Source organism: Myxine glutinosa, chromosome 6, assembly GCF_964187855.1.
Source record: "Myxine glutinosa chromosome 6, kmMyxGlut1.1, whole genome shotgun sequence".
Lineage (NCBI taxonomy): Eukaryota > Metazoa > Chordata > Myxini > Myxiniformes > Myxinidae > Myxine > Myxine glutinosa.
This window is the reverse complement of record NC_136266.1, coordinates 55,101,357-55,113,922: the sequence shown is the minus strand read 5'-3', so window position 1 is coordinate 55,113,922 and position 12,566 is coordinate 55,101,357. Positions and strand designations below refer to the sequence as shown.

Sequence of the window (12,566 nt, the reverse complement as noted above, 5' to 3'; positions counted from 1 at the left end):
TGGTATCAGGGTCTTGTGGTCAAATGCTGTCTTTGGTTTTCGCCAAACATGTCTTCTGGTACTGTGGCCAAATAGCTCTACCTTTGACTCATCTGTCCAGAGCACATTGTTCCAGAAGTGCTGGTCTTTGCCTGGGTGTTCATTGGCAAACTTTAGTCTTGCCCTGATGTTCTTTCTGGACAGCAAAGGTTTCCTCCTGGCACACCTCCCATGTAGATCAAATTTGTGCAGCCTCTTTCTAATGGTAGACTTGTGCACTTTGACATCAACAGTGGCAAGAGCTACCTGCAGGTCCCGTGATGACATTCTGGGGTTCTTAGAGACTTCTTTCAGCATCTTGCGGTCTGCTCTCGGGCTGAACTTGCTGGGGCGGCTGGGCCTGAACAAGTTGGCAGTTGCTTTGAATCTTCTCCACTTGTGGATGATCTTCCGGACAGTTGAATGATCGATTTCAAATTGTTTAGAGATCTTTTTAAATCCCTTCCCAAACTCGTTCGGCATCTATAACCTTCTTTCTGAAGGCCCCAGAGAGCTCTTTCGATCTAGGCATGGTGACACCGCACACTTCAAAAACAAAGAGCAAACCAAACTAAATGTCTGAGGTTTAAATAAGACAGGTTCCTCTAAGATCCTCTCTAACGATGTTCTAATCATTTGCACCTGAGCTGGTGCACCTGATTCTAATTTTAGGTATTTGAAGTTGTGATAAATGTCGGGGTGTACTGACTTTTTCCACATGCGAAATTTGCATTTATGTTTATTTAAATTATACAATGGACTACAAAATGTAAATGTTTCATGATATTTGTTATATTATATCACCTTTATCTATCAATATTGTTGAAATGAAGATCAAATAGCTGTATGGTGAAATATGTTGAAAAAGTCAAAACTTTACATGGGGTGTACTTACTTTTTCACGTGACTGTACACATATATATATATATATATACCGTATTGTGGCGGACACAAAAGCCCACTGGCGTGGTGACATCATTCCGCGCACCAAGTGGGCGGTGGCCACGCCCGAGGGGTAGGCGTGGCCTCATGATAGACACCGGGCGCGCAGCCCGGAGCGCGCCAGTGTTACAGTGAGCTCCTGAAATAAAGACGCTTATAAGTTACCGCTTGTCCGCTTCCTCCTTGCTCGCAAGCAGCGCGCGTAACGCCGCGCTTTACTGGTGACCCCCTCGACGTTGGATCTGCCGGAGCGATCCTTCCACACGCGACGCCATTGCCATGGCCAACTTCATCAAACTTCCCGAATTTTGGGAGGCTCAGGCCGAAGTCTGGTTCGTCCAGGCCGAAGCCCAATTTCAGCTTCGGCGCCTCGCCGGCGATGACACGCGCTATTGCCACGTCGTCGCCTCCCTCGGGCCCAGCACGGCCGCTCGAGTTGTGTCCGTCCTTCGCCACCCACCGGACGGCCACAAGTACGAGGCACTCAAGCGGCTACTCCTAGCCACGTTCGGCCTCACGGACGACGCACGGGCCGACCGCCTCCTGGATCTCCCCGAGCTCGGTGACACGCGCCCGTCGGTCCGAATGGACCATATGCTGTCACTGTTGGGCGACGAAGCCCCCGGTTCTCTATTCCGGGCGCTTTTCCGTCGCCAACTTCCAGCGCAGGTTCGCCTCGCGTTGGCCGGGACCAGGCTAACGGAACCCCGAGCATTCGCAGCCGAGGCGGACAAGTACTTCGCCGCTTCGGACACTTGGGCGAGAGTCGGCGTGGCCGTCACGGCCCTCGTGGCTGATGCTGCTGATGCTGCTGATCCACAGCATCAGCTTATACAGCATACGCAGCATGCTGATACGCACCTCGTGACCGCCGCCACGCCCCGCCCACCGCCGCGGCGAAAACCGCCACCGCGGGGAAACCCGCCAACTCCACCGGCCTGGCGGAGCCAGCCGCGCTCCTCCAGCTCCACCACCTGGTGCTGGTTCCACGCCAAGTTCGGCCACGAAGCTCGGCAGTGTCATCCGCCATGCTCCTTCAACAGGTCAGGAAACGCCCGGGCCGGCGCTCAATAGTGGCGATGAGCGCCGGCCGTTCGAGCAGCCTGCTGTTCATAACGGACACCTTCTCCGGGCGCCGTTACCTGTGCGACACGGGAGCGCAGGTGAGTGTCGTTCCCGCCGGCACGTCAGACAAGCATGCCGCGGGTGGGGGCCCCGCGCTGCTTGCCGCGAACGGGACGCCCATCCGTACGTACGGAAAACGCTGCCTCTCTCTGCGGTTCGGAGGGCAGGTTTTCCGATGGACGTTCGTCACCGCCGACGTGCCCATGGCACTGCTTGGCGCGGACTTCCTGTGCGCTAATGGGCTCCTGGTCGACGTCAAGCGCAGACGTCTTGTCCAGGCCGAGACGTTCAGCTCGCTCGCTTGTGCGTTGCCCAGCTCGTCGAGCAGGTAAACGAGCGGCTTGCCAAGCGGCTTGCCGAACGGTTCGGTTCCGGCCACGTTGGTCTGTACGCTTCCGGCAGCGGACGCATTCACCCGCCTCCTCGCCGGCTTCCCGGCTCTCACGCGGCCCACCTTCTCGGCGGGGGCCGTCAAGCACGGGGTGGCCCATCACATCCCCACCGTCGGGCCACCGGTCTACGCCCGGGCACGCCGCCTCGAGCCGACGAAGCTGGCGGTGGCAAAAGCGGGGTTCGCTACCCTGGAGCGACTCGGCATCGTTCGTCGCTCAGAGCGCTTGGACGTCGCCGCTGCACATCGTGCCAAAGCCCGGCGGGGGATGGCGACCGTGCGGGGACGTTTTTTTTTTTTTTTTTTTTTTTTTGTATACAAGATCGAGGCTCGTGAAAGAGCGAACATTAATCACACAGAAAGACAAACCGACACATAAAACATATAACATAGGGAGCGGTAGACAAGATGGGGAGAGAGGGGGAAGGACACAAACACAACATTTGAGAGCAGGGACCGAGAGACATGGAGACATCGAGAGATCTGAGAGAGGGCGAGGGCTTTGGGGGGGGGGGGCGTGGGAAGGGGGCGGTGGGAGAGGTATAAAACATATGGACACTGCCAGGACTTCCAGGAAAGAAGTTGGAATTTCAAACAAGGTGGATCTGGGGTGAATTAGCGGGGGTAGAAAAGATCAAGGTTTTGGATGGGGGAAGATAAGAGATGGTGGTGAACAGCTGTTTTAAAGACCTGGAGGGAGGGGTGGGATTGAAGGGAGTGAGGGAGTTTGTTCCAGAGGCGGGAGAAAAGAGGAATGAAAGAGTGAAGGTGAGCAGAGAGCCAAGATTTCGGCAGTTTAACCATCAGAGGGTTGCTGGCAGATCTTGTGCGACCTGTAGGAATATTTGGGGGACAGAGCACAGAGAGAGCTGGGGGTGCAAGGCCGGAGAGGAGTCGGTAGAAGACAGAAAGACCACCTACCTGCCTGCGGTGAGTGAGTGAAAGGCCCTCAGAGATAGCTTCATCGCGGGAGATTCCAATAATTCTGAAAGCTTTGGTTTCAACAGCGTGAAGCCGAGCTAGGTGTGAGGCAGGAGCACCGGCCCATAGGGGAGAACAGTATTCCATTGAGGTCTCAATCGCCGTCTCAATGACGCCACGACTCCCGACTGCTACCCCGTCCCCCACATTCAGGACTTTTCCGCCCGTTTGGCGGGCATGTCCTTCTTCTCGAAGGTGGACCTCATACGCGGCTACCATCAGGTCCCCGTCAGGCCGGAGGACGTCCCGAAGACGGCGGTCATCACGCCATTCGGACTCTTCGAGTTCCTGCGCATGCCCTTCGGTCTGAAGAATGCAGCTCAGGCGTTCCAGCGACTGATGGACAGCGTCCTGCGCGACTTGGATTTTGTCTACGTCTACCTGGACGATATCCTCGTCGCCAGCGCGTCCCGCGAAGAGCACCTACGCCACCTCCGTACGCTCTTCGAACGCCTGGGCCAGCATGGCCTGATTGTGAACCCCGCAAAGTGCCGGTTCGGCGCCGCCATAATCGATTTTCTGGGGCACCGTGTCACCAGGCACGGAGCCGTCCCCCTGCCGGCCAAGGTGGAGGCGGTGAAGGGGTTTCCGCGCCCCCGCACGATCAGAGGGCTGCAGGAGTTCCTGGGCATGGTGAACTTTTACCATCGGTTCCTGCCCCGTATCGCCCAGCTCCTGCGCCCCCTGCACGAAGCTCTCCGAGGTAAGCCGGGCAAAGGCGACGTTACCTGGACCGAGCAGATGGACACGGCGTTCACGGGCACGAAGCTCGCCTTGGCTAACGCCACCATGCTCGCGCACCCGGCGCCCGATGCCCCGATCGCCCTCACCACCGATGCCTCGGACTATGCGGTGGGCGCGGTGCACGAGCAATGGGTGCGTGGAGCTTGGCAACCGCTGGCGTTCTTTAGCCGGCAGCTTCGCCCGCCCGAACGCCGTTACAGTACCTTCGACCGCGAGTTGCTCGGGCTTCACTTGGCGGTCAGGCACTTCCGCCATCTGCTCGAGGGCCTTGCGTTCACTGCCTTCGTCGACCACAAGCCGCTGATCTTCGCGATGGGCAAGGTCACTGAGCCGTGGTCGGCCCGGCAGCAGCGTCACCTCTCGGCCGTGTCCGAGTACACGACGGACATCCAGCACGTCGCGGGGAAGGACAACCCGGTGGCGGATTGCCTTTCCCGGGCCGTCGCCCACGCAGTCCACCTCGGCATCGACTATGCCCGGATGGCAGCGGACCAGGCCGCTGACCCCGACGTCCAGGCCTTGCGGACCGCCGTCACGGGCCTCCGCGTCACCGAGGTGCTGTTCGACGGCGCGGGCGCGGCCCTCTTGTGCGACGTCTCCCTCGGGCGTCCTCGCCCCATCGTGCCCGCGGGCTGGCAGCGCCAGGTGTTTGACGCCATCCACGGCCTGTCCCACCCGGGCGCGAGGGCCTCCCAAAGGCTGATCGCCGACAAGTTCGTCTGGCATGGCCTCCGGAAGGCCGTCCGCGGCTGGGCCAGGACGTGCCTCGCGTGCCAGCGCGCCAAGGTGCACCGGCACACCCAGGCCCCGTTGGCCCCGTTCACGGTGCCGGAACGCCGGTTTGACCACGTCCACGTGGACCTGGTGGGACCTCTGCCCCCCTCGCGGGGTTTCACCTACGTCCTCACCATGGTGGACCGCACCACCCGGTGGCCGGAGGCCGTGCCCTTGGCGTCGACAACGGCGGCCGATGTCGCGCAGGCTTTCATCGCCACCTGGGTCGCCCGGTTCGGCGCCCCCTCAGACATCTCGTCCGACCGCGGCCCCCAGTTCACCTCGGAGCTCTGGGGGGCGGTCGCACAGGGGCTTGGGGTCCGGCTGCACCGAACCACGGCCTACCACCCCCAGGCTAACGGCCTGTGTGAGCGATTTCACCGCTCATTGAAGGCCGCGCTCCGGGCCACCCTCCGCGACGGCGGCTGGGTCGACAGGCTCCCCTGGGTCCTGCTGGGCCTCCGGACGGCACCCAAGGAGGACCTGCGCGCATCCGCGGCGGAGTTGGTCTTCGGGCAACCGCTGCGGGTGCCGGGCGAGTTCCTCCCCGACTCCACGGCACCATGTGCACCACCAGCACAGCAGCGCTCCGCTCTGCAAGAGACCGCCCAGAGGTTCGCCCCGGTGCCAACGGCATGCCACGGGCACCCACCGATGCACGTCGCCCCGGAGCACGTCTTCGTCCGCCACGATGCCCACCGGACACCACTGCGGCCCCCGTACGACGGGCCTTTCTGCGTGCTGGAGACCGGGGCGAAGCACTTCACCCTGGACATCGGCGGTACTCCTGACCGCGTTTCGGTAGACCGCCTCAAGCCGGCCCACCTCGACGTGGACCATCCACCGCCAGTGGCCCGACCCCCACGTCGGGGCCACCCCCCTGTGGGCGGACCCCCGGCACCGCCCAGCCCTGCCGCCACGCCGCCCCCTGGTCCTGCACCCATCCCAGGGGCAGCCAGGGGCATCCCACCTGGCATCCCTGCACCCCGGACGCCGCCGATCGCTTCGGCCGGGTCATTCGTCTGCCCCGCAAACTGGCCCCCCAGGTGCGCGGGAATTCTGGGGGGGGCGCGTGTGGCGGACACAAAAGCCCACTGGCGTGGTGACATCATTCCGCGCACCAACTGGGCGGTGGCCACGCCCGAGGGGTAGGCGTGGCCTCATGATATACACCGGGCGCGCAGCCCGGAGCGCGCCAGTGTTACAGTGAGCTCCTGAAATAAAGACGCTTATAAGTTACCGCTTGTCCGCTTCCTCCTTGCTCGCAAGCAGCGCGCGTAACGCCGCGCTTTAGTATATACAAAACACATTAACTTTTTTTTTTATATTAACCTTTTTTTTGTTCTTTATGCCCTCTTTTTTTGAAATTCAAATACGGTAACCATATTGTAAAATAATACAAATGGTACCATTGGAAACCGAAAGTCGATTTACTTCAAACAAAAATTAGTCTGTTTTATCACAATAATGTTTTAAAAGCACGTCATTTCGTGGAGTGAAGAAGAAGCAGGAAAGGGAGCTTAATGCAGCGGTCCCTTAAGATAATATTTATTATTCTACATAGCAACTTCAATTGAATTGCATTCATAGTAAGCAAATGTATCAAATATGCATCGAAACATTTTTTTTCTTCAAGAAAAACATACCCAAATCTCATCAAAAATTACTTTGTCACACAGCTCAGCTTCTTTCTTCACCAAGTCACGTTCCCAGAGGGGACAAGTATTTGCTCGTAAGTTAAAAGAGCGATATAGAATTCAAAGGGCTGTGCGTGATCAAAACAACAGCTTAGGTTTTCAGATTTGCACATGCATGCTCGTCTTACCGACATGCTTGACGTTGTTTACTGTGAATTGGATGCTGGTTTGATGGGCCCAACCAGACACCACGCTTTGCTCTGCCAGTGTGGCCATGGTGGCTTCTCGTTCCTCAGATGCTACATAAAAGTAAAGCAAATAAAGTGAATAAATATATAAAATGGATACAAAACATCACACAAAAGCAAATGGGATTTGCTCCACTTTTGTGTGTTTTAAAAACAATACATCTCATCAATCAGTTGATATTTTGAAATCAATATTTATACTTAAAAATCAACGAGTACAGAACCTTTATTCAAATCCATATGAAAGCTCAAACAGACAAGGTAGCTCACTCACTAACCTTGCCTTTTTGAGACACGTATCCAAAACAGCTTCACCTCCAAGTGTTCAGCATGAACGAGACAGCAAGTTTTAGAGTAGGAAATGAAATGGAAAACCAAATACTACATTGGAGTCATCAGAAGAAACCCGAATAAGCAAAGATGGAGTCATCAGGAGGAACCTGTAGGATTCGTGTTTCAGCCGCTACTTCACAACCCTCAAACCCATCCATGCACAGCCAAGTGAACCTTCCACAAAATCTCTGCAAGAATTCACTTCTCCTTGGAGATATAGATGAAGAAAGAGAGAAAGAAAGAACAAGCAAGAATTGGAATGAATATGGAGAAATGTGAAAAAGTAGAAAGAAATGTGAAAGAAACCAAGATCCCCAACTCCTGGCCTAGCTCCTTCCCTTAATTCCGAGCCATATCTCCTAGCCTGAACTACTAGCCCGAACTCCTAGCCCGAACTCCTAGCCCGAACTCTTAGCCCGAACTCCTAGCCCGAACTCCTAGCCCGAACTCCTAGCCCTAACTCCTAGCCCTAACTCCTAGCCCTAACTCCCAGCCCTAACTCCCAGCCCTAACTCCCAGCCCTAACTCCTAGCCCTAACTCCCAGCCCTAACTCCTAGCCTTAACTCCTAGCCTTAACTCCTAGCCCTAACTCCTAGCCCTAACTCCTAGCCCTAACTCCTAGCCTCAACTCCAAGCCCTAACTCCTAGCCTTAACTCCTAGCCCTAACTCCTAGCCCTAACTCCTAGCCTTAACTCCTATTCTCGGGTCTGTGCCTGTTGTCGTGTGTAATGTGTTAGCTATTACACGAGCCTCGACTCTGTATAATAAAAAAATAAAATAAAATAAAATAAAGTTCCTAGCCCTAGCCCCCAGCCCCTAGCCCCCAGCCCCCAGCCCCAACTCCTAGCCCTAACGCCTATTCTCGGGTCTGTGCCTGTTGTCGTGTGTAATGTGTTAGCTATTACACGAGCCTCGACTCTGTATAATAATAATAAAAAATAAACATATAAATAAAGTTCCTAGCCCTAGCCCCCAGCCCCTAGCCCCAACTCCTAGCCCCAACACCTATTCTCGGGTCTGTGCCTGTTGTCGTGTGTAATGTGTTAGCTATTACACGAGCCTCGACTCTGTATAATAATAAGAAAAAAATAAACATATAAATAAAGTTCCTAGCCCTAGCCCCCAGCCCCTAGCCCCCAGCCCCCAGCCCCTAGCCCCAACTCCTAGCCCCAACTCCTAGCCCCAACTCCTAGCCCCAACTCCTAGCCCCAACTCCTAGCCCCAACTCCGAGCCCCAACTCCGAGCCCCAACTCCGAGCCCCAACTCCGAGCCCCAACTCCGAGCCCCAACTCCTTGCCCTAACTCCTAGCTGAATAAATTTCCATCTCTATTTGAGCCAGGAATTGGTTCCTTCATGGGGATGAAAGTTAAAATTCATCTGAATCCGGAAGTGCAGCCCATCTATTGTAAAACTCTGTCTGTTCCCTACTTGATGAGAGAAAAGATTGAGTGTGAACTTGAGAGACTCCAGAATGAGGGTGTCATCTCTCCTGTTGAGTTAAATGAATGGGCCAGTCCAATTGTTCCTGTGTTGAAAAGCGATGGAGCAGTAAGGATCTGTGGGGACTACAAAGTAACCATAAATCTCCACTCAATACAGGATGAGAATCCACTGCCCAAAGCCGATGACCTGTTTTAGACATTAGCTGGTGGGAAGTCATTCACCAAGTTGGATCTAACGTCTGCCTAAATGACAAGAGCTGGATGAAGAGTCAAGGAAACTGAGTGCATCAACACTCACAAAGGGCTGTTCATCTACAATCGCTGTCCTCTTGGAATTCGTTCTTCAGTGGCCATCTTTCAGAGAAACATGGAGAGTCTATTAAAATCTGTGCGAAAAACTGTCGTGTTTCAGGATGACATCCTGATCACGGGCTGCAACACCACAGAACACCTGAGTAACCTGGAGGAAGTCTGTGTCATTTGGATAAAGTAGGGCTCAGACTGAAACGTGAGAAATGCATGTTTATGGTGCCCGAAGTGGTGTTCCTCGGCAGAAGAGTCACTGCCGCTGGAATCATGCCATGCGATTCCAAAGTTGAAGCAATCAAGAACGCGCCCCTACCAGAAAATATGTCACAATTACTTTCCTTCTTGGGTTTGCTAAACCATTTTGGCAGTTTCTTGTCACAGGTGAGCACAGTGTTGGAATCCTTGCATCAGCTACTTCAGAAAGGAAAAATTTGGGTTTGGGGCAAGGCCCAGGATTATGCCTTCAAGGAAGCTAAAGGTCTATTGCGTTCTAACAAGTTGCTTGTTCTTTATGATTCATGTAAGCGTCTTATATTGTCGTGTGATGCCAGTGCCGATGGGGGTAGGCTGTGTATTGCAACAAGCCAACGAGTCGGACAAATTGCAGCCTGTTGCGTTCGCTTCCAGAACCTTGACGAAAGCCGAACGAGCCTATGATATGATTGATATAGCAGCTTTTGGCTGTGTGTTTGGGGTAACCAAGATGCATCAGTATCTGTTTGGTCGTAAGTTTGAGCTTGAAACCGACCATAAACCGCTCACTTTCTTGTTTTCAGACAACAAAGGCATCAACACCAATGCGTCATCACGTGTTCAGCGGTGGGCCTTGAGGTTGTCTGCTTACAATTGTACCATTCGTTACAGGCCTGGCACTGGGAATTGTGCTGATGCACTGAGTCGACTGCCGGTGCCTGTCGTCGTTCGCAACAATACTCCTCAACCTCTGACCTTGTGTTGGCTATGAATGCGTTTGAGAGTGACAGCTCTCCGGTCACTGCTGCTCAAGTTAGATTGTGGTCTAACAGAGATCCTGTGTTGTCTGTAGTCAAGCGTTGTGTTATGACTGGCGATTGGTCCGACATACCAGACTCGGAGGAGTACAAACCATATACACGTCAAAGAGATTAGCTATCTGTCCAGTCAGATTGCCTAGTTTGGGGCAGACGTGTCATCATGCCAAAACAGGGGAGAGAGATGTTGGTTTCTGAACTACATAGTACCCATCCTGGTATTGTTATGATGAAATGTATTGCAAGGTTTCATGTTTGATGGCATGGTATTGATTCTGAACTTGAATCTTGTGTTCATCGTTGATACTTGTACGCAGCTCTAAGTCGCCAGCGAAATCGCCACTGAGCCTGTGGTCGTGGCCTTCCAAACCTTGGTCCAGGATTCATGTTGACTTTGCAGGTCCGTTCTTAGGGAAATGTTCCTTGTTGTCATTGACGCATTTTCCAAGTGGATTGAATGCTCTAACATGTCTACAAGCACGTCTGCTGCTACCATTGAGAATGTACGTGTCATGTTCGCGACTCACGGTCTACCAGATGTGTTAGTAAGCGATAATGGTTCGTGTTTCACATGCCAGGAATTTCAGGAATTCATGAGGTTGAATGGCATCAGACATGCCCGTTCTGCTCCGTTCAAACCCGCTTCTAATGGCCAGGTAGAGCGTGCTGTACAGATCAAGCAAGGATTAAGGCATGTTACTCAAGGTTTGCTTCAAACGCGTTTGTCACGCATGTTGCTAGGGTATAGATCACGACCACATACCGTAACTGGAGTGCCCCCAGCAGAATTACTTATGAAGTGAGACCTCAAAACTGCACTCTCTCTTGTTCATCCTGACGTCGGTGAAACTGTTGCTAGCAAGCGTTGGAGTCAGAAGTTATATGATGATCGCACGGCTGTGTTGCGTGACTTTGCTGTAAACTATCCAATTTATGTGCTAAACAATGGCCTTTGAGCGAAATGGCTGCCAGGTGTAGTTCTTAACAGGGAAGGCACCTGTGTTTTGTGTCGAGGTGAAGGATGGGTGTATGGTCAGGAAACACATGGACCAAATCAAGTGGTGTTATATTGAGTTGGAGAAAAATGCAAATCCTGCGGTTCATCCAGTTATTGTTCCGTTGTTCGAAAGAGCAACTGTTGTTTCCGAGCCTGCACCTGAAGCAGTCAGTGATGCATCTCCGCCCGAAGTTCCTGTACCTGTGCTTGCCAACAGTCCGGTACATTTGTCCATGTCACCTAGACCTGTGCCTGTAGCAACTCCTCTGCGTAAGTCCTCCCGCTCATCTAGACATACAGACCGGTTGGATTTGTAATTAAGGGGGGGGGGGGGAGATATTTGATGGTAATTTTAACAATCGGTTTGTTTGCGTTTGTGATGTATGCGAGTCCGGTGTGCGCATGCTTGACACACGGGACCAGGAACGTGGAGCCGAGTGCAATGTTAATAAAGCAGATATAAAGTCGAGTGCCTTCATTGGTCTGGTTGTTTGTGCTCCCAGACATCACAGTGTTTCACACTGAATGAAAAACGTAAAGCTAGAGCATGGCGATTGTGATATATGACAGGTTCGACGATATGTTCGACCTGAACGGCATATAAATCAAAATGGCGGTGTGTGGCCAGTCAGCCGCAGCACCGCCGTAATGACATCAGACATAATCACATCACCCTGTCATGTGACCAGATCCTCAGCTCTGATTGGTATATGTTTGAGGGAACATACATACATATAGACAAACACTGTTCTCGAGGGCTCTGCCCTGTGGGCTACACCGTAAAAACACCAGGGTGTGTGACGTGTGTTCCATTACCATTCAGCTAGCTGTCGCTTGCCAAGGCAGCCGTTGTTTGGAGACCTTAAGCCACTTAGCGAGCGCTTGATAAGCCGATTGGTAATGGAACACACCTCAGACGTTCCGAATGTGTTGTATTAAAATCGATTCAGAGGCGAAATATAACTAAAATAAATAAATAAATAAATTAAATTAATTTAAAATTTAAAGTCTAAAATTTATAAATTAATCGCCTCAGCAACTCGATCGATGTCCATCACAAACAACCACAACGTTAAAGGATCCGCTTTCTCAAAATGGAAACCGCAATATAGAAATGTCTCTTGGAAATTCGCATCATTTCACTGCAAACATTTTAAAAACAAAGTTGGAAGCAAACATGGAAAGGAAAAAAGTATTCGCAGTATGTGTGTGTATACAATCGTGCGGACACAAATCCTACCTTCCCGAACAAATACAGGTACCTGCAGCAAAGATTGAACGAAAGTCGACCTAATAAGAAATCACAACATGGTTATGAAACCGAGTGAGTTTGAACTTTTACATTTACATTGGCCGCTGTGCAACCTTGTTCACCCAGTGAGACCGATGGAGGGAGGAGCGAGAGAGAAGGAGTGAGGAGAGTGGTGTTTAATAAATACATAAATAAATAATTAAACGCAGAAAAACGAAATTGAAAAAGCGGAAATACGAGTATAATCCGATACATTGGGAGCAATAAATGTTGAATGTTTTGGAATGTTTACATCCTCCGCCACTTGAAGCGGTTATGACCTCACGCTCTAAGGATAAAAACAACTAGGAGAAGGCGTG

At 52.7% G+C, this 12,566-nt stretch overlaps 1 protein-coding gene across 3 annotated transcripts in view; it reads right to left on the bottom strand.

Annotated features, from left to right (window-relative positions):
• LOC144892609 (uncharacterized) overlaps positions 1 to 12,343 on the bottom strand; it is a 190,255-nt gene extending 177,912 nt beyond the window's left edge. The window contains exons 1-2 of one of the 3 annotated variants that reach the window (XM_078779851.1): positions 12,218 to 12,343; positions 6,801 to 6,911 (exon numbers count right to left, since the gene is read on the bottom strand). In XM_078779851.1, coding sequence (XP_078635977.1) covers positions 6,801 to 6,888 — 88 coding nt within the window. In that variant the 5' untranslated portion in view covers positions 6,889 to 6,911; positions 12,218 to 12,343. Of the gene's footprint in view, positions 1 to 6,800; positions 6,912 to 12,195 lie in introns of those variants that run through there. The other 2 variants (XM_078779850.1, XM_078779852.1) reach the window with 2 other exon arrangements.
• Between the last annotated feature and the right edge of the window lie 223 nt (positions 12,344 to 12,566).